The 22,147-nt window shown below is 48.8% G+C and overlaps 1 protein-coding gene across 12 annotated transcripts; it reads right to left on the reverse strand.

Annotated features, from left to right (window-relative positions):
• Positions 1–4,190: 4,190 nt before the first annotated feature.
• On the reverse strand, positions 4,191–18,256 carry SF1 (splicing factor 1). Of its 12 annotated transcripts, none has more exons than XM_072789760.1 (14): positions 17,425–18,254; positions 15,991–16,119; positions 13,214–13,289; positions 10,054–10,206; positions 9,757–9,846; positions 9,232–9,415; positions 9,023–9,138; positions 8,800–8,907; positions 7,720–7,900; positions 7,183–7,456; positions 6,795–6,854; positions 6,499–6,678; positions 5,538–5,742; positions 4,191–5,103 (listed from the first exon to the last, which is right to left on the reverse strand). In XM_072789760.1, the coding sequence occupies exons 1-14, from the start codon at positions 17,810–17,812 to the stop codon at positions 4,974–4,976; spliced, it is 2,274 nt and encodes a 757-aa protein (XP_072645861.1). In that variant the 5' UTR covers positions 17,813–18,254; the 3' UTR covers positions 4,191–4,973. The 12 variants fall into 12 exon arrangements, with proteins under 12 accessions (XP_072645861.1, XP_072645869.1, XP_072645864.1 ...); XM_072789768.1 differs by having other exon boundaries at positions 7,179–7,456; positions 17,782–18,235; XM_072789763.1 differs by having other exon boundaries at positions 17,782–18,232.
• Positions 18,257–22,147: the final 3,891 nt, after the last annotated feature.

The raw sequence follows: 22,147 nt of genomic DNA on the forward strand, positions 1-22,147 counted from the left end.
GGTGGGGCCAGATTTTGGGCCGGTCAGCGCTCCTGCGGAAGCTAGGGAGGGCTGTCGGGAGGACAGGTGTCCGGAGGCTCAGCCTTCGTCAGAGCAGCTTGGCTTCTGTTTTAGACATTTGCCCACAAGCTGGAAGACCTCTGGTCAGGCTTCCGTGGTAGAGCCTGACATGGGGGTGGGGAGGGAGGGGTGTCTGTGCCCAGGTCTGGTGGTCACAGGCTTATGTGGTGGCAACAGGGGTCAGGACACCCCCATGCAGGCTGAAGGGCCAGGAGCTGTGAGGGTGCCCTGAACAGATGTAGCTAGCAAAGGACCCTGGTGTCAGAGAAGGGGGACCAGGACTCTGGGTTCCAGGGGGTGGGATGGAGGAGGTCGCTTGAGGCAGGTCGCTGCTCCCACCCCACCTCCACCCAAGCTGAGCCACTCTGGTCCCCCCCCCCCCCCCCCCCCCCCCGTTGTTGTCCTTCAGGGAGTTCTGAAGTGACCTTTTGAGAGGGATGGTAGTCAGATTACGGGCCAGCTTTCGCTAGGGGCTGCTAGCCTAGAGCAGGGGCCTCTGGGAACTGTAGTACTGTGCCCACGGTGGCAGAATAAACTGAAGCATCCCCCACCAACTCATATTGGTCAGTGGCGTGAGATCTCCCTTTGACGCAGCTGCCAGGTGACTAGACACCTCCTTCCACTCGCTCCTCCCACCCAGGCCCACATACCAGACAGAGATTCAGTGGGCCTGGGTCCACAGCGTGACCTCACCTAGAAAATGGGAGCCTCTGCAGCCGGAACCTGACACCACTCAGTCTTCGTGGCCTAGCAGCTACGGGACCTCCCTTTAGAGGCTCTGTCACCAATCCACTGCTCGTGCCCTGGCCCCCAGCACTGATTTGCTGTGTGACCTTCAGCTGGTTGGTTTACTTTTCTGAGCTGTGAACTCCTTCCTCCAATTTACACTCATACGAGAATATAAATTCCTGCCTCCTCCAGCTGCTGCCTCCTACTCTTACGGAGGCAGACTTTGGATCCTGCTTTGTTCTTTGAGCAAAAGGAGCCCAGGGCTTTATGCTATTTCAAAGGGTGCCTGGGCTTCCCAGGGCAGTGGGCTGGTGGAGAGAACTGGGTGTTCTGGTCTGAGGGCCAAGGAAGCAGGTCAGAGAGGCCTGGACAGCCGCAGGATGCTACTGAGAGCCTGGTTTGGGGAAGGCCTAGCTGTCTTCGAGGACATTCTGAGCCACAGTAGACCCAGCCCTGGAGTTACGAGTTTAATGTAGGGTCTAAACTCCGAGTCTTCCAGAGGGCTGCTCTCTCCTGCCTGCCTCTGCCCCACCCCACCCCCGCATTACTGTTATCTCCCACAGCTGCCATGCTTCCAAGTGAGAACAAAGATCAGGAAAACACCCAAATGTGCCTACACGGATGCAGTGAGCATACAGAAACTTTCTTAAATTTCTCTGTATTTTCCAGTTAATTTTAGTCTTCTACGTGCTCTATTTCAGTAGAGTGCCTGGTGGCTCCCTAGTCTCTCCGGAGCTCCCATCCCCAGGCTCCCCCCACAGGCCTGCAAGGGTCACCCACCCTCCAAGAACCGGGTCTCTGGGCTTGGCTAGCATCTGGGGCTGCTGAGTAGAGCTCAGAAGGCTCCTTGGTGCAGTGATCTCTGGACAAAGTGGCCCATTTCTGTGCTGTCACCTCACACCCTGGTTGTGGCAGCACTCTGGCCACACAAACCTTCTCTGCACTGACCCCTAATTGCTTATAAGTTTATTTTCCTGGCACTAAGAACCTGTTCCCAAATCATTCCCAAATTATCCATCCTGCTCCCCAAATCATCTGATCCTCTTCCAGCTGGCCCGCTCTGACAGCCCTCTTCCTGTGCCTCAGCGATGGTGCCTGCCCTTCTGTGCTCCAGACACCTGCTCAGCTGGGACTTGTCCCGTTTCTACCAGGAAAGAGAAATCACTTTTTTTTTCTTAAAGATTTATTTATTCACGAGAGAGAGGCAGAGACATAGGCAGAGGGAGAAGCAAGCTCCATGCAGGGAGCCCGATGCAGGATTTAATCTGGGATCCGAAGATCACACCCTGAGCTGAAGGCAGACGCTCAACCACTGAGCCACCCAGGAGTCCCAAGAAATTACTTTTAAAAAAATAGGTTCCATGCCCAACACGGTGCTTGAACTCACGACCCTGAGGTCAAGTCTCACACTTTCCCTACTGAGCCCACCAGGTGCCCAGAATGACTTCAGATTTCTCCCACGATCTTTCTTGTGGGTCTCTTTGGTTTTGTTGTGTGCCCCCCAACTAGAAGTTTCTAGGCTTTTTCTGGGGGTGACACCACCCTGGGCCCCCTCCTATTTTGCAAGCCCGAACCCAGCATGATGAGACCCTAAAGGTTCAAAATGACTCACTCCTTGTGTTCTCATGTCCTCTCCAAGCCCTCACTCCCCCATGCTGCATGTGCAGATCAATCTTGAACCCTGGAAGCACTTGACTAACTTGAGTGACTCAAGGTTGTTTATGTCTGACTGGGTTTCTATCCAGAAATTCTGCCTTCTTCTCTGGACCAATCTTGGGTTTCTCCGAAGCCCTAACACTGACCTTTCCCAGCTGGTATTCCTTTCACCAAGCTGGGGCAGGGAGGGAGCCAGTGCTACAGCAGAAGATGGACAGATAGAGTTGAGCAAAGGTCTCTTCCTCCACAGTCTCAAGGCGGCTGGGGAAGCCTTTCTCATCTCTCCCCCACTTTGCCACAAAAGCAGGTGCTCCCTGCACTTGAGGGCCAAGCCTTCCCTCTCTCTTCCATTTCAGGGTCTGAAGCTCCTTAGAGAAAGGCCTGAGAAGGTTGCCTTAGTTAGCCACTTTGTTACCCTCCAAAACCTTAACAAAAGCTGATGGCAGGGAGCAGGGAGAGAGCTTGCATAGGAATGGAGCTGGCCCCAGGGGAGAGAGGCAGGAGATAGCTGGGCTGTGGTTAAGTCATTTATTGATTTTATTTCTAAAACCCACATAGCGCCACTTTGCCTCTTCCAGAGCTTCAAAGAGCTAATTAACCGCCCAATGAGCCCACCAGGGAAACCAAGCTTGTGGGGGAAGCAATGAGGTGAAGCCAAGGTCAAAGAGGGTTGCTAGGCCCTGGGCCCTGCTCCCATTCTGTCAGTTAAGGACAAAGAGAAAAAGATCATTCTTTTTAGTCAACTGAAGTTTGGGGCTTGGTTAGGAAAACCCACTGAACTTGCCTTGCTTCTGAAGCTCCATTAACCCACCTGCCTGTAGCAGAAATGTATTGGCAACCCGGCAGGGCCCACACAACTGGGGTCTGCTCCAGAGAAAGTGGTGGTCAGACCCAACCTGACAGTGGAAAGCAGCCCAGGCTCGAGTTGTCCCCCCCTGCCAGGTGCTCGGGGTGGCAGGCGCTTGCTGTCCCCTTCAACCTCCCCAAAAGAAGCAAAGGCGGTCAGGAAAGAGCAGGCTTGATGCAGCTCCCCCCAGGGACGGAGCAGGACAGCAACAGCTGGGTAAGGACCTCATACTTTGTGGAGCCCTGACATGGAAATTCCTGGTGCCACAAAAGGCCCTCTCCACTGCCCCAGATGTGATAGAACAAAATGGCCTGAGACCCTTAGCAAAGAAGCGCTTACAAAGCACAAGACAGGGCACTTTTTTGCCCCCCCCCCCCCCCCCCCCAAGCCTGCAGTGCTGGCAGGCTGCAAGTCACCAACAGAGAAAGAAAAAGCCACTTGGCGGTTTTAATTTTAGCTGCTCTGTGCCTCACAGGCAGGATTAGTTGGCTTGACCTTTAGTGCCGATGCCTCCCTAGGCCCAGAGCCTTAGACAGGTGGCAGTTTCCAGGCAGAGCACAACTGGAGCTCAGCAAATGTGGAGGTCCAAGCCCCAGGGAAAGGCCTTCAAAACAATGGGGACCAAGGATCAAGGGGTGATGGAGGCAGGGGTGGGAGTGGTGAAGAACCTGGTTCTCCACTATAACCAGTAAACAAGGGGGAGACATGGGACCACCCACACAGTTAGCTGCCACACAAAGGGACGCAGACAGGAGGCTCCTTAATGAATGTCCCAGGGGTTCCCCAGAGAGAACAGGATGACTGGGGCCAGGTGCTGAATGCAGGCAAGTGAGGTAACTTTGGAGCTGCTAGGGGTACAGGGGATTTGATGAGAAAAGAAAATGAAGAAACAGACCCAGAAAACCACACTGCTCTTTTATTCAATGGAACATCCCCCTTTAACGCAGTGTTGAATCATACACCGAAAAAAAAAAGCCCAGAGAAATTTCTGCAGATAAACCAGTGAAGAGAACGCGCATTATACATTATTGTCAACATAATCACTCCATGAGAGAAAAGGAGAGAAAAGAAGAAGTAGAACGAAAAACAAGGGGCTCAAACCCCTAGACACTGCAAAACATTGAGATGTTTGGGATTAAAATAAAATTTAAAAAGAAACCTTCCAGGAAGGAGAGGAACAAATGGAATCTGAGGCAGCTCAGGTGCTCAGGGAGCATGGAAAGGACTCACCAGGGTAGCAGACAAGGCCAAGGTGGCTCAGGTGGGCCCACCTATTGCTAGCAGGAGTGTCAGGATGGGTGGTGGCCCTGGACCTGGAAATTAACCCACTACTCTACAGGTGGCAAAGACAAAATGTCACACTACCAAAAAAAAAAAAAAATCCTCTGGGGTGTTCATGGCAACCTTGAAAATCTTAGGAATCCCCCTCCCACATAGCCTGACATTAATGGCCAAAGCTTGCACCTAAAACCATTTGCTCCCTCCTTTCCTTGGGAAAAGAAGAACAAGGAATGGAGAAAAAGGAAAGGAATCTAATTGCAGCAGAAGATCGGGGAAGAGCATCTCCTTGGACGGAGTCTGAAGAAAGGAAGAGATAAGGAAATAACAAAGAAAAAGAAAAAATTAATAAAAATTTCACGATATGGAGCCAGCGTGTTCCGATTCCGTCCACAAAAATAACTCAGGCTGCTTTGCCGAACCATCCTGTCCACCAGGGGCGCTGCTGAGGCTGTCTGCCTGGAAGGGTCACCAATGGGCGCGGAAAGTCCTCACTCTCATGGCTCGGGCCATCGCCGCCGCGGGGAGGGATCCTGGCGGCCCGGTTTGGGGAGAGGCAAAGGGAGTTGGGTGAGGAGAGAAAGAAGACAAAGAAGACACTCGATGCTACGGGGCGCCAGGAGAGCCCAAGCTGGCGCCCCTACTACCACCTGCCCATTCCCAAGCGAGTCCTCAGTCGCTTGGCCCAGCCCGGTGCGTGCACACACACACATGCGTGCACACAAATCACATGCGTGCATCCCAATGTCTGGCTCCATATGGTGAGGTTCGGCGTGTGTTTAAACGAGACCAATGCTCTCTCTATATAATATATATTTTCTTAAAAAACCGAGTCTAGTTCTGTGGTGGAGGCGGTGGGGGAGCTGGAGGCATCCCGAAGGGCGGCATGCCCGCCACCCCCATGCCCATCATGGTGACAAAGTTAGAAGGGTCCATGGGAGGCGGAGGAGGAGGGGGCGGGGCATACATCATGCCGGCGGAACCAGGCGGCGGAGGCGGCGGAGGGGGAGGGGCCCCGGGCGGCAGAGGCGGCTGGACCCCGGGGGGCAGGGGCACCATAGTGGGGTTGCCTTGCATCTGAGGGGCTCCTGGAGAAGCTGCGGCAGCCGCCTGCTGCTGTTGCCATGGCGGGATGGACCCTGTGCCAGCGCTCGTGGTGGTAGTCGTCGTATCTGGGGTGGTAAAGAAGCCCAAGGTCACACGCGCGGGGGCACACCGCGGCTCTCTGCGGCTGCTGCCTTGGGATGGGGGGGCGAGGGGCGCCTGCTCCTTGCTTGGCATGCGGTACGGTGGTGGGGGGCGGGCGGGCGGGGCTGTCCTGGTGATGGGGAGTGGAGGGGTGGGCAGGACTACCCTGGGGTCAGCCTCGAGGTCTCTGGGCTTAACAGAATAAGCCCTTTGTCACCAATGCCCCTAGAAGGGCTGAGGGGAAGGTACCAGACACAAGAACCGGCTCTGACATCCCTCCGCCCATCCGCCGCCACCACCGAACGGCACATTCAACCTCAAGGCCACAGCTACTCTGCCCGCAGCCCGGTCCCATCCCTGCAGTCTCTCAGGCCCCAGTCACATCCCCTCTCCACAGCATGCAAGCACCCTCCCCACCTGGCCTTCCACACAGGCGCAGGCCAGCCGGCAGCTCAAAGTGCCCAGCCTGTGCGAGCCTGGATTTCTGGCACCCTACCCACAATGGCATGTTCCCTCCAGGTCCCCCAAAACCAGTCCCCAGACACAACCACACCAAACATCAGCTCTCTTCCTCAAGACCCCCAGGGGCCATGAGGCCCTTTCCACTTACACCCCCAACAGAGAGCAGAGTCTCCTCCCTGGGTGTCTGCCTGCTTCTGTGAGCTGTGAGGTTCTCTTGCTCCTCTCAGCCCCACCTCTTCATCCCACCCACCCCCACAAGCCCAAAATATTCCACTCACTTTGCTGCCATGGCAAGGGGGTACTGGAAGCCATACTGCTGCTGGGCGGAGGGGGTGGCGGAGGCTGCTGCTGCTGCTGCTGCCATGGGGGAAGAGGACCAGAGGGAGGGGGCGGGGGCTGCCCACTGGGAGGCGGCGGCGGCGGTGGCATCATGCCCATAGGCGGCGGTGGCATCATACCTGCAGGTGGGTGGAGGCAAGGGTGAGGCCTCAAAGGAGGAGATGGACCTGGGACAGAGACCCCACTCCCAGACCCAGGGCATACCCGAGAGTGAGCAGATGACAGGCTGCATTACCTTTTCCTTGATGCAGGCGATAGACCCCAGAGCCCACAGGCGTACTTCCCAGGTACTGATCTTGATGGAAGGAAAGAGCAGGGACTTAGCAGGACATTTGAACTGGCAGAGGAAGATGCCCCCACCGATAGTTTATTTGGTCACACAGCTTGTAACCACTACCCTTATTCTGGAACCTTGCCTTTAAAAAGAAGCAAGCCTGTTTCTACCCCACACAGTAACCACTTCCTGAACCAGGATGAAGTCTTGCTCCTTCTAGAGCGCTAGCCATGGCACGAGACCTGGTGAAATACCCAGCCACTTTGGGAGCTGCCTCTGGTTCGCAGGAACCTGATGTCACCCTTGCTTATCCCAAAGCCCCAAGGTTTCTGGTCTGACACTTACTTACCCATTGGAGGAGGGCCATGATGCCCAGGTGGGTGTGGGCCCTGGTTCATCGGTGGTGGTGGTGGCTGCATCCAAGGGGGTGGGGGTCCGTTAGGGTTGTGCTGCATGGGATGTCCACCATGCCCACCTGTCAGGCTGGGTAATGGGTGTGGGAAGCTGTGGGGGCCACCTCCAGGCCCACCAGGACCACCTCCATGCATGCCATGGTAGGGCCGACTCTCTGAAGGGCCAGAATTCATCCACGGTGGGCGGCTCTGGGTAGTGGACATGAGAGACTACGTGAGAGCATTTCCCGTCAATGTCCCTTGCCCACGCCCCCTGGTGGCAACACTGTTCTTTCGGCTATGCCAAGACCAAAACACACATAAGAACAGAATCTTCCCAAAGGGAAAGATCCCCAAACATCCTGGTATCCGGAAGAACAATGTTGCCAGCCATGTCTGTCAATGCACTCTTCCCAAACCACCTGGCCAGAGCCCCCTATCTCTGAGGAAGAGGATGGGGAGCCAGACCACAAGAATAAGCAACTGAAACTCACCGGTGGAGGTGGGTTGTTGGCAGGAGCAGCAGGCCGAGGTGCACTGGCCAGGGGCGTGGTGGCGGGCCCAGATGTGGAACCCACAGATGCTGGCACCGGTGCTTCGCCCAGTTCAGCCATAAGGGACAGATACTCTTTATCCATCCGTGCTTTATCCTGAGCTGACTGGGGGTCACCAGGCCTGAAGGTGGGATGGGGGGGGGGGGGGGAGAATGGGAGAGAGGGAGGGGGAGGGAGAGAAAGAGAAGGGAAAAAAAAAACCACCTCTCATTAAGAAAAAGTTTTTTTTTCTTTTAAAAGATTCTATATATTTATTCATGAAAGACACACAGAGAAAGAAGGAGGGACACAGGCAGAGGGAGAAGCACGCTCCATGCAGGGAGCCCAATATGGGACCCGATCCCAGGACTCCAGGATCATGTCCTGGGCCGAAGGCAGACGCTAAACTGCTGAGCCACCCAGGCATCCCAAGAAAAAGTTTTATCCTAAGGAACTGACAGAATTTTGAGGAATTCCATCATCCTTTCTACCCATTCCTCGAAATAGTCTCAAGTCCTCAGTTCTGTGCCCAGCTCTGCATCTGGGATGCCATGTGGATTTCTGCCACAACAGAGAAGACTCTGAGCAACCAGCCAGCCACATGGGCCAGGAAGCACAGGCTCTTCCAAAGAACAAACTTTCATCAAATCCTACATTCCCAGTTTGGGGGAAGGAAAAAAAAGCAGAAAAATGTTGCTATCAAGTGCTGGTTCAAAACTGGTCAAAAATCCAGATGGCTTAGTCTTTTGAAACCAATCCTAAGCAGCAAAAGCCAGTTAATACTAAGCTATAGTAAAAATATTTATATCTAGAATGGAAATTTCTAATTTTTCTGAACTCAAAAGGAGTTGCAAAATACAGGTCAGGTGTTCTACATAAACTGCTTCTCATCTTCCTGAGTTTTAACATCACACCATTATAGACCACATTCACAGAAATGAAGGCTCTCTCAGGTCCAAAGCTTAACAGCAACCAACCAGGTGCTCAAGAAATATCTCAAATACTATGAGTTACAAAGAAAACACAACCCCAGCCCCTCACCTTTGGAATTTGCAATCAGATGCAATGTGGCCAGCCCCTCCACACTTGGTACACACTGTGGTATTGGTAATGCTGCGTGTCTCTGAGCTCTGCCAGGGTCTCAAGATCCTGTGTGGGGTGGAGAGGGAGGAGGCAAGGTCATCTCAAGAGTTATAACCAAATTCCCTACTTCCATAGGTTCTTCAGATTTGTACATACTTTCCCCTCTAAACTGATCACACACCTGTTATCATCTTCCCGAAGGGTCCCATTTAAACGAGCCAACTCCCGAAGCTGCATCTTCCGTAGATCATTCTGGTCCTCAGGGGTCTCAATACCCTGCTTCAGAATGTTTCTTATCTGGTGGAGATGCAATGGGCAATTACAGTTACATAAAGCGCTGGAGCCACCACTAGATTTTCTGGCAAGAGGCTGCCTTTCTGGCTGCCTTACCTGTTCCACAGCTTTCTTCACATTCTCCATGGTGTTAGCAGTAACCAGGGCATGAAGCGGCTCATCTTCTCCAGGCAGCATCTGGCCATCTTTGCGGCCAACTTTCCCTTCTTTGACAGACCCTTTCCCTCGGATCATGATCTTGGCATTACACTCTTTCTCTATGTTCTTCAAGGTGTTCCCTCTGTCAGAGGCAGAAAACACAGAGTTGTACTAGACAGGCAAGTTCACAGGCCACAGGGGACAGAGTGGGCTGAGCACGCTGGCTGGAAACCTGAGTGCACAGAGTTGGGATTTTTCCACCAAGAGCTCCATGATCTCTAAGTTAAGGTCAGCCACACCAATCCTCAAGATCTGATTCTCTGCAGTAAAATGCGGTTGAAGAGATTTTCTCACAGAAAGGCATGAACTCCCACCAAAGACCAGGAAGGTAAACCATCAATGCCACCAGCACCCAACTGGGCCTAAGGCAGATACGTCTCATAGGTTCTTAGAAATTATCCCAAGTGGGGAGCAGTTACTCACCTGGGCCCAATCAGCAGCCCCACAAAGTTGATTTCAGGATACTCATCTTGTGGAATCATGACTTTATCGCTCACCCGTGTTGCTGGAGGTCTAAAAAAGAAAAGACTCCTAGACTCTGCATGTTTCTGAGAGAGGACACAAATAACCCACAGCTCTTCTAGAATGAACCTAGGTACCACGTATTAATTATACATGATCTGAGGATAAGAGGGGTGACATTAGTACCAAAATAATTCTCCCAGATCACATGTGATCTGCACACGTCCATGGCCTGGACAACCCAGTCCCTCTGCTTACTTGTAATCTGCAGGTGGCTTAAAATCAGGGTTGAGGGCAACCATTTCCGTGATGAGGTTGTGCCGCTCCTCTTCAAGCTTTTTGCGGGTGCGGAACTCGCGGGTGTTAAGCCGCTTCCCCTCGCTATTGTAGATGGGCTCAGGGGAAGGGGACCTGTGGGAAACAGATCACCGTTACTGCTTTGCCTTTACTTTTCTCATCCCACATGGGCTAAAATTAGTCTTCCCAGCCCCTCTGCCTCTCAGACCCTAACACAACACTCTTCGGAGGAACCGACCGTAACGTGTGCTATTCAAGATCGTGTGGAATAGGGAGATGAAAGCTGGCTTAGCATTAGGGGGACTGGGGTGTGTGTGAGAAAGGGAGAAAAAAAAAAGGTTTTGCTTCTAAGTGTTGAGAAGAAAAAAAGTCTGTCCTTCTGGGGGAAAATCTTTGGGTTGTAAATGGCAAGGACAGTATCATCCTCTGGATTCTTCTTGCCAGATACGGATTTTTCATTTTAAAAAACCGTACAGTATTACAACTTTATAAACCACGGAAACCCCAAGTTTAGGTAAAATGTGAACTCTTGCAGAGCTCGTGCCCTATCAGGAAGAGTGTCTGGACCCCTGCCACATAGTAAGTATAAGCTCTTTAACCCAATGCAACTGGGACTCAAGGCTGCTGCAGCTACTTGGCCCCACAATGGAGAGAGATGGTTCAAGGCTTCGTCTCTGCTTTTCCTTCAATGGCCTGGCTGGCTGTGTCCAAGGCCCAGGAGTCAACCTGTTTTCTGGCTGTTCGAGGTTGGGGAGTCTGGGTAGAGAAAAACGTTAACGTGCTAAAGCAGCTTCTGCTAGAGGCTGCAAATGCAGATTTGGTCAAGTACTTGTCTAGGGTCTGGACCTGCAAACGGCAAGGGGAAAACCTAGGATTCTCCACCAGAGTTTACAAGTCCAGAAAGCAGATTTTCTCTCTCTCATTTTTTTTAAGGAGTAAAATGCTGTTGCTACAAGTAAAAAATAGTAATGATAAAATGGTCAGTTTACCACAGCTGGATTTGCGGTAATTAAAAAAAAAAAAAAAAAAAAAAGAGAGAAGTTACACTCCTAGAATTCTGAGTTGAGATTACAAAAAGGACCATAGCTTGATATTCTGAATGAAAATTTAGTAGCAGCTGCAAGAAGGGAAGAGACCATGTGGATCAGGTTATTAAAAAAACATCCTGAAAGTAGTCAAGACTCCTATACCCTTGGTTTAGTTGAGAGAACCTTGCCTAGTTGGAGAGCAAGGACTGAACTCGGCTGCTCCCACTGTCTTCAGCCTAAAGGGAACCATGTCATACCACGTTACACACACGATGGAATAAAAGGTCAGCTTTGTTCATGGCTAATGACGGCTAAATGACACCTCCGTTTCTAACATTTATATATAAACTGTTAACACAATCCAGTAATAGTGAACAAAAGCAACATACCCCAGCTCATTAGACTATCATTTTATACATTTAACTCTACAGAGATTTTAAAAACATTTTTTACTGTGCAACTTAACATCAAAATAACATAGTGGCTTAATATTGAGAATACACCTTCTTAGGAAATAACCTTAATAAGGTAAGAAACTCATGCAGTTCCCTCCAACCTGGGCTCAAAAGCAAGACCAATCAGGCATTAGGCCCTCTTTCAAACTGAATACAAGGGAGGAAAAAAAAACTGCTCTGGTTTTACTTCTAACGTGCTTGACATTTCTAACTCCCACCCGTAGCTGTCTAGAATTAGCATTTCTGACTGATCAACAAAACAAGGTTTACCAGTACCAAATTGGTCATTTAAAAGCCTCACAACCATTTAACCTCTTCCCAAATTGTGGATGTGAAAGGCAAAAGCTACTATTCTAGAGGTTAGACTGGCCCAACTTCTTCACTCCGAATAGGCATCATATAAATCAACTAATCCCATTTTTCCAGGATGCAAAGGTTTGTTAAAAATTCAACCTTTTGAGGAATTGCCTGGTAACCTGTTAGACATATTATTAAAGGGAAAAAGGCCAAAAAAGTACTAAACAGTTGTGGTCTACAACCTATAATGCAAATCTTTAAAAAATAAATAAATAAAATAAAACACAACACAACACAACCCCTCCAAACAAAAACTACAGGATAAAAAAATGATAAATTCATTAAAATTAAAAAACCCATTTGGAGAAATTTGTTCCCTGGCAAAAGATAGCAGAAAGATGTGAGTGGCTTCTAAAACCATTATATCATCTTCCTGATTTAACGAGCCATTAATTGGGTAATGAAAGCCCAAAACACTACTTTTTAAAGTGAAGTGTTTTCAACAATGCTGCATGCACTACGAGCAATTCTATGCGAGGGAGGCATATTGCCCTCCTATTAAATGGACTGGATTTTAGCTGTTCAAGTTCAACCAGCCAATAAAATTCCTGATTAAAAAGTTCATTTCTCTCACTTTTTACTTTTCAAAGGTGAGAGAAATTATAAACGGAAAGGACGTGACCACAGCTGTTTGAAGACCACACTCTTTAAAAAATAAAGGTAATTTAGAGTTGGTTACTAGCCTTCCCAAAACAGGTGAGAATATTCTGGCCCCTCCCAATACCCCCAAGGCAATGGCCAAGGCGGAAAATTCACTGGCAGTGAAGGAAGCTGGTTAGAAATCTCATCTGTTTTAAAACCATCTCAAAACCATGAGCAGGAAGACTGGAGCAATGAGCTAACCAGATTGAGTTTCTGGTCTGCTCAAATTCAGTGATGCTCAAAAATATTCTGAATCCCTGCACCGTGTACCTGTGAGAAAAGCTCTACACCCTCAGCTTTCAACCAAAGCAGTTACTGAAAAGGGTGGTTAACGGGCCACTTCACTGTCCCTACGGGTGGGTAAATCAGGTTAAAATCTACATGCTTACCAATTGAAAACCAGGTGTCCATTTTCCTGTAACTTTTTATTTTGCTAGTAATTAAGTTCCATTCCAATTTTCTAACTGACGACTGACCATATAGATTGCTAATTAAACCCTATGCCCCAGAATGGTCAGAGTATTTATCAGTCGTCTTACTACGATTTCATTGAAATGACACAGTATGTTGCCACCAGTAAAACGTATTGAGAAAAAGGTAAAAAGCGTTACTGTCAGCTGGTTAAAACTGTTTCCCAACCTGTCCTCAGGGTTAGGGGGGATGCCCAGGTCTCCTGTGCGCAGTTTACGAGTCAGGTCTTCTATCTGCAGTTGCACTGGAAGAAACCAGGTTAGGAAAGAAAAAAAAAGGATGGAAAAAAGACAATGTTACCAAAAAACATCTCAAATCTCAATAACAAGCATGAAGAACTCGGAGACTTTGAAAGGGACGACTGATCAGTGAACACATTGAGGCAAAAACCCCCAACCACCTATCGGCAGGAGTCCATTTACATCTATAGGTATTTTTCACTTCAAAATGGTTATCACTTAAGGAAGCAAACAGTTTGTTGGAAGAGGGGTTAGCGGTATAGACTGTTCACTAAGGCTAACATCAAAGCAATTATTAGGTCTTTCACCTCTCCCTTCCCCCCCCCCCAAGGCTTGCTATACAATTGGCACCTGCACAAACCATATATGTTATCACCAATACCCTGTTCCCAACCAAATTACTTTGAGGGCAAGACTCTTGAGAGTTTATTTTTCTTCATTAAATGTTAAGCATAGCCCAAAATGAAACCCAATTAACATGGGACAAGGAAAAATACCAGTTGAACATAGATCATTTTCACTGATACCAGGTTCAAAATTTCTTAAACACATGACATTTAACAACAATTCAACACCTCATAAAGTTTATTATACATACTTTTTCTGTACAACCAGATCCATACTAAGAAGGATCTCCCAATATCTGTTGCTTTTATTCAAATCTTATGTGACAATCCATATACCTTAATAAACCAGTAACCATGAGATGTTAAAGTCTGTGCTCAGACTTGCTCCTCATGAGGGGAGTCAAAGTAGGGGTGTAGAAATAGAAAATGTGGATCAAGGAGATGTGTGTGGCCCTCAGACCAAGCTTGACAAAATGAGGCTGTATGTGAAAAAGAGAGGAGGGTTTCACAAAAGTTCAATGATTTCAGGGAAATGTTACCCGGGTGATTTCTCAAGATAATGGGAACTGTAGAGCCAGATCACGGTCTTCAGCGTGCTGAAGAGCCACCTGTTTCTGTTTCTTACCTTTGCAGCGTCTGAGAGTTGTGAGCAAGCATCCCTAATAAGGACAAGTCTTATTGGGTTGTGTTGAAGTTGAGTTGGCTCCACAACAGGATTAATGCATGTCTAACCCAAGATATCCTTTTAATTTTAAATACATCCCATAGGCTATACCACATATCCATTCCAACTCCAAAGAACTAAAAATCCACATTCATATCAAGAGAAGATATTGGGGTCATTGTACAAAGCAGTGTGTACCATGACAAACAGAAGATGAATTAAGATACGTGGATCCCTAAGCTCTTCTACGCCAGAAAATTTCTGACTTTACAGTCAAGTATTAAGCTAAAGAAGTCAAGGTGAAAGTCACCTTCACAGGGGCAGGCAGCACTCCTAACTATAAGGGTGTGTGGGGTCTGATGTGAGAAACAGCTGAGATCTATACTTGCCTCTGTTTTGGCTCTATCCACTTTTGATTATAGCTCTAAACAGCCTGTAGGGCTCAGTGCATTAACTCCCTGCACAGGAAGATAATTGGAGATGTAGAGAGTAAGTTTTTTTCCCCCATTTTCTAAGTCTGCTTGTGTTCTTAGGATGCCATTCCACTAGGGACATTTCCAAAAGGTTGTAAAGACCCAGGCCAATCTAATGAGACAAGGAGGTGGATAGGAGTAAATTGGAACAGTGGGGAAAGAAGAAATATTAGTACTGTAAAAACAAACAATTCCAACACCTCAAAACTCTCAGCAATTAAAAAATGTAAGAGATTATGATCCTCAAGAATAACACATGCCAGCCTTGAAGCTTTTTATCTGTAAAGGCTACAGCCTCCCAGGCCTAGGCGGCCTTTGCCCTAATTTACTCCAAAGGGGATGTTTATTTGGTTAGTAGGAAATGCTTATCAAGTGAACTTTTTGGAGACAGCTGGAGATACATGAATAAAGGTGAAACTCGCATTAAAAACCTTGTATTTAAAAAAAGGTAATTTTGAGGTTAACTTCATTTACATTGTGGACAATTACTGTAATTATTGTCTTGAAATTTCCCAACAGTTAAGATCTTTTTTACCCTATCACCTCATGCCATATCCAAGTAGTACCCCTTTCCCAGCAGAATTCTTTGATAATAAATAGTAAAAGAGCCTTCGTTTTAAGGCAGCTCTCCAAAGACCAAACCAGAAAAGATGCTGAAGGAAAGGTTAAATTCAACAAAATCGTAAAAAGGGATGTATACTGCCAACACTTTCAGGACCACTCTTTGATTAAACTGAGTTTTTCAGAAAGTACCTATAAAAAGTAAAAGACCACATTTGAAGGGGAGGGAAGAATATGAAATGGTGAAAGGCCATGCTGTGAAAAAGGTACTTAGTTTATAATACCTGCAGTGTTCTCCACTTGGGGCCGTGTCCAGAGAGGCAGAAGACACTCACCTCACCAACGGGCAATGAACAGCAGCTGAAAAGTGTAGGGTGGGGTACTGGACTGGGGACTACCCTCACTCCTAAATGGGTCCCTCTACCTTCCTGGCACTCATGGAGAACACTGCTGTTACGAACAGACCGAAACCAGGAGCTTCAAATGCAGGACTTACAGAGCAAAAACTGATGGATTATGTCGAAGTCATAAAAGTACACCTGACCATACCTCATCTCAAAAGAACAAGACTTTAAAGTCTCAAATTTAGGACACATAAAACGCTGCTCAGAATAAGTCATAACAATCTGAAAACATATTTGGGTGCAGAACGTGTATTTACCTATATAAGCTCTTTCTTGTTCCCGAGTAAGTCCAGGGGGGATGACTGTAGGCATTCCTGGAATCACTGTCTTCTGTTCCATTGTATCTTGGTTCCAGCGGCTCCTCTTCCGCTTCTTACTTGGGAAGTCTAAAGGCAGAGAAAACCCATCAAATACAAATATAAACCAACAAACTAACTACCAACAGGCAGTTCACGATACTTATAATACTACACACAACCTCGGCAGACTGGGAAACTGAGAACTTGACCTAAAACGTAAATGGCAAAAAATGGAAGACATACCCAAGAAATCAGAGACACACAGCCGCCACAAAGATACCTGGCTCTGGGTCCAAAAACATATTTCATATTTATAACATATGTCAAAAAAACGTGAAGTATGTAAACAAGCTAACAAATCTTAATCCCTACAGTTTCAGATATGCAACATCAACCACAAATGTTTTAAAAACCCCAGGGGAGACAAAATATACCGAATAATCAGATGTGGTAAAGTATGCTGAGAAAACTGTTGGTTCTTCCCACCTCCAAACCCCACCAGCCACCTTTCTAAAGGGACCAGAACACAACCAAACTTACAATTTACTAAGTGAAAAAGCCCAATTCTTCAAAAAGCTCACTTTTTTCTTCAGAAGTTTAGTCAAGATAAGCATTCAGTTTTCCTGGCTAATTTAGACACTTAACATCAGAACTCCTAAATGAGGTATCAAAAGTTCAACAAAATACAAGCTATCCAACAGCAGCCAAATACTCCTCCTCCAAAACAGAAGCGTAAACTTTCTACACATCTGGTACACACAAATCAGTTCTACTTGGAAAGCCCCAACAACTAAGGGGAGACATATCAGACTTCTCTAAGAGAAACGAATGGAGATTAGGAAAATATTCCTTCCTCCAAAAGTGCACCGGCTCCAACCACACCACTGAGGATTTTTCGAGCTCTTCCTTTCACTGCAGTAAAAACTTCGCACAGAGAGATAAATTACTCTCGCTTTCCTACCTTTTGGACTTCTCTAGAATCAGAAAGGTGCTCCACGTCATCAATTGACCCTTTCACGCCCTCCCGACACGCACATCCCTCAACCCGTCCACCAATTCAACCCGCTCGACACCCCTCTCCTGTACCAAGCTGTAGAGAGCAACACAGAGCCCCCCCACCCCATTTCCATTTATTATCGGGCCACAAAGCCCGGCAGCCATACTGCGCCTGCGCACAACACCCTCCGCGCTCCACCCCCCCACCCCTTCCAGTGCGCGTGCGCACTCGGGGCCCGAGAACCGGGCCGCGCGCCCCTTGGCGCCTCCGCCCGGGGCCTCCCCGTGCGCGCGCGCGCCCCTGCCGCGTGCAGCCGCCGTCGCCGCCGCCGCGCGCCCCTCAGGCGGCCGGGCCCGTCCGCGCGACGCCTCTCGCGCTCTCTCGGCCCGACTCACCTCCTCCGCCGCCGGCCGGGCCCGGCTGCTGGTCCTGATGGGGTGGCGGCGGCTGCGGCGGCGACACGCGCTGGTAGAGCGGCGGCGGAGGGGGAGGCTGCGGCGGCGGGTACGAGGAGCCCGGGGAGGGCGGCGGCGGCGGCGGCTGCTGGGGAGGCGGGGGCGGCGGCGGTGGCGGCGGCGGCAGCGCCGCGAAGGGGAAGGCCGCGGTCAGGGCTCCCACCGAGCCCACGGGCGGGGGCGGCGGCTGCCCGGGCACCAGCAGCCCCGCCCCAGGCCCGGGAGCAGGCGGTGGCCCCGGCTCGAAGCCCCCTTTGGGCCCGGAAACGGGGGGGAGGCCGGGGGGGCCCAGCTTACCCAGCGGCGTGGCGTTCGCTCCGGTCGCCATGGCGCCCCCGGGGACCGGCACCGGCGGCTCCTTTTAGGCGGTGGTGGCGGCGGCGGCTTCTTCGCGAACCTTCCGGGGGGAGGGGACCCGACTGCGCTGCCGCGGAGCGCGCGGAGCCCGTCCTCTCACGCGGCGGGCGGCGGCGGCGGCGGCGGCGGCGGCGCGAGACGCACAAAGAGGGAGGAGAGAGGGCGCCGCGGGGGCGGTCCGGGGGCGACGGGTCCGAGTCCTGGATTGGGCCGAGCCCAGGCAAGGGGTCGGAATCGGCGGCCTCCGATTGGCGGAGCCTTAGCCCCTCTCGATGCACGCTGGGATTGGCCGGACCGTTAGGCCGGGGGGAAGAAATGGCGGCCGAGCCTGGCGAGCTGGGAGGTGTCGCAGCGCGCACTTCATTTGTTACTGCGCGAACTGAGCTCGGAGTCCAGAAAGGAGGGGAATGGGGCGGGGCAAGCTCTGTGACGTAGGGGGCAGGGTCTTTCTCATTGGTTGAAGTTGATTGGGTCAATTCTCGGTTGCGTCGTAGTGTCATGGGATTGGCTGTCGCTTGTCCGGTTCTTTTTCTACTCCTCCCCCGGGGAGCAGTTTCTCTGGGATTAAGCGAGAGGTCGCGGCGGTACCCGGCAGAACGAGATTTACGGCCGGGGAGGAGTGGAGAGGAGAGCGCATGCGTAGATGGGGCAAGGCTGCCTCTCCGACCTTCGCTTCATGGTCGACTCCTTGGTCCGGCGCGGAAGCCCTTAGTGACGTTAAGTCTCGATTCCCATAGTAACCCGGAACCGAGGGACGGGGGAGGGGCTGGCGCGCGACCGTAAACCGGAACCGTTGACGCGCCGCAGGTAAAAAGGGACTTCCTGTTTTCTTAAAAAAAAACAAAAAACAAAAAAAAAAACAACTATAAAATAGTCTATTTGAAGGATCAAAGCGATACTGAGCCTATGGAAGAACACATCATCTTAGGCAGAAAACAATAATAATTCGATTTCAAAATTAATTTGCACAACAAAAAAAAAACCAAAACAAAAAAAAAACAAAATTAATTTGCAAATACATTGTATTTCCATAGAATCAACTAGGTTGGGGGTTGATTACATCATCTTAAAGTCATATAATTATGAGAATAGTGGGGAAACCTGTAAACGAGGTTGAGGAGGAACTCGCTTTTCGGAATAGTGTGCAAGACACTGTAATGAAACAATGTGATTTGTTGAAGGAAAGACAGATGAGCGCGACAGAATAGACCAGAAATAGATTCCCCATGTGTAAATAGATTCAGTAAAGATTCAGCTAACAAATGGTATAGGATCTTAAACAATAAAACAGACCTAAAATAACAATATAGGAGACCAACAGGGTTATCTAGAGGTGGAGACTTAAGGAAAACAAGAAACTCAGACTAGTAAATATATACTTGATCACTAAAGAAATTAGAACTGTAGGATAAAAGCCAACAGATAATAAAACATTAGGAAGATATACTTGCCACACATGATAAAGGGCTAATATGCAAAGAAGTCTTAAAAACTAATTAGGAAAAAAGACAAAAACAATATAAAATGAGCAAAGGCTGTGAATAGACAAATTTCGGAAGAGCAAATTCAAACCGCAAAAAAAAAAAACATGAAAAGGCACCAGACACTGCCCCCCTGCAGGAAAATGCAAATTAAGGTGATAATGAGGAATCTAACCATCAAAATAGCAAACAACAAATGTGCTAACATTACTCAATTTCTTTTTTTTTTTGGAAACCGTTCTGTTGTCTATTAAAATTGTACCCCTTTCAAGAAAAATTAAAAATAAGCACTTTGAAAGTATCAGTCCCACTTCTGGGAATCTGCCCCACAGCACAGCATGTGATTATATAATGTAATGTGTTCATAGTCTTCTACTTCATTTACTACAGTACTGTAAGAGTGAAAGTCTGGAAACAGTGAGTTTCCATTAATAAGCGAAGGGTTCAACAAACTGGAATCCCTAGCCTAGATTATTAGGCAGCCTTCCTCCCCCCCCCCCCCCCCCCCAACTAACTTGAAAGTCAGTTAATCCATACCAGGGCAGGGCAGGGCAGCCCAGCCCGGGTGCGGATCAGCGGTGTAGCACTGCTTTCAGCCTAGGGTGTGATCCTGGAGACCCGGGATTGAGTACCTCGTCGGGCTCTCTGGCGCCTGTTTCTCCCTGTGTCTGTCTCTCATGAATGAATAAATAAGGTCTTTTTAAAAAATCCGTATCGGGATCCCCGGGTGGCTCAGCAGTTTAGCACCTGCCTTTGGCCCAGGGCACGATCCCGGGGGATCGAGTCCCATGTCAGGCTCCCGGCATGGAGCCTGCTTCTCCCTCTGCCTGTGTCTCTCTATGTCTATCATGAATAAATAAATAAATCTTAAAAAAATAATAATAAAAATTTAAAAATCCATACCAAATGATTTAGAGGGACTTCTGTGCTGTTATTTAATACGAAAAGCCTAGAAATACATATTACATGATCTTGTTTTTGTAAAACCCTATATATATCTGTGCATGTTCATGTCTGCATTTGAAGGATAGAGAAAGCTACTGAAGGGTATTCACTACGTGTTTTTACTGAAGACATTGGAAAGGGAAACAGGTTACCTGGAAATTGTTCCATACATTTTAAGAACTCAACATATTTTTATTTTTATTTTTTTTATTTTTATTTTTATTTATTTATGATAGTCACAGAGAGAGAGAGAGAGAGAGGCAGAGACACAGGCAGAGGGAGAAGCAGGCTCCATGCACCGGGAGCCCGATGTGGGATTCGATCCTGGGTCTCCAGGATCGCGCCCTGGACCTAAAACAGGCGCTAAACCGCTGCGCCACCCAGGGATCCCCTCAACATATTTTTAAAATGTGCTTTGGGGCACCTGGGTGCTGAGTCAGTTAAGCATCTGCCTTCAGCTCAGGTCATGATCCCAGGATCCTGAGATTGGATCCCCGATCCCCTTGTCAGACTCCCTTCTCAGCGGGGGCATCCCTTTCCCTCTGCCCTCCCTCCACTCTTGCACACATGCTCCCTCTCCCCCTCCCACCAATAAATAAAATCTTTAAATTTTTTATTTTATTTTAAAAGACTTTATTTATTTATACATGAGAGACACAGAGAGAGGCAGAGACATAGGCAGAGGGAGAAGCAGGCTACCCGCAGGGAATCCCAACACAGGACTCAATCCCAGGATCATGACCTGAGCCAATGTTAGATGCTCAACCACTGAGCCACCCAGGCGTCCCATTATGTATTATATTTTAAAAGATTGTATTTTTTTAATTTTTATTTTTATTTATGATAGAGAGAGAGAGAGGCAGAGACATAGGCAGAGGGAGAAGCAGGCTCCATGCACCGGGAGCCCGACGTGGGATTCGATCCCAGGTCTTCAGGATCGCGCCCTGGGCCAAAGGCAGGCGCTAAACCGCTGCGCCACCCAGGGATCCCAAGATTGTATTTTTTAAAGTAATTTCCATGCCCATTTGAGGCTTGAAACTACAACTCCAAGAGTCACATGCTGTACTGGCTCACCTAGCTGGATACTTAGGGATGTACTATTAACATAATAATGGTACTACTGTACTGACCCCAGTAAAGCCTACAGCTCTGTCTGCCCTCTGATGGACCAGTCCTTCTCACCACTTTCTAGTCATTTCAGATGCATTTCCTCTTTTATCCAGGATTTTTAGGAGAGTATTTTTTAATTGCAAGTTAAAATATTTTGGTTGTCTTTATTAATTTCTATTTTTGCAGAATATGGCCTTTTAGGGACGCCTGAGTGGTCAGTGGTTGAGCATCTGCCTTTGGCTCAGAGCGTGGTCCCCGGGTCCTGGGATTGAGTCCGGCTTTGGGCTCCCCACAGGAAACCTTCTTCTCCCTCTGCCTATGTCTTTGCCTCTCTGTGTCTTTCATGAATAAATAAATTTTAAAATCCTTTAAAAAAAAAAGAATAGAATAATGGCCTTTAAAATCTCTACTCTTCAAAAAAGTATAATTTGGGAGGTGCCTGGGTGGCCCAGTCAGTTAAGTGGCCAACTGTTGATTTTGGCTCAAGTGGTGGGATTGAGCCCCACATTAGGCTCTGCATTCAGCAGGGAGTCTGCTGGAGATTTTCTCTCTCCTTTTGCCCCTGCTCCCCTCAAATAAAGAAAATCCCCTTTTTTAAAGTATAATTTTATTTATGGTCAAGTATGTGATCAACTTATTTTTAAGATTTTATTCATTTGAGGGTGGCTCAGCAGTTGGGCGCCTGCCTTCAGCCCGGGCTTGATCCTGGAGACCCGGGATCGAGTCCCACATCAGGCTCCCCACATGGAGCCTGCTTCTCCCTCTGCCTG

Source organism: Canis lupus, chromosome 21, assembly GCF_048164855.1.
Source record: "Canis lupus baileyi chromosome 21, mCanLup2.hap1, whole genome shotgun sequence".
Lineage (NCBI taxonomy): Eukaryota > Metazoa > Chordata > Mammalia > Carnivora > Canidae > Canis > Canis lupus.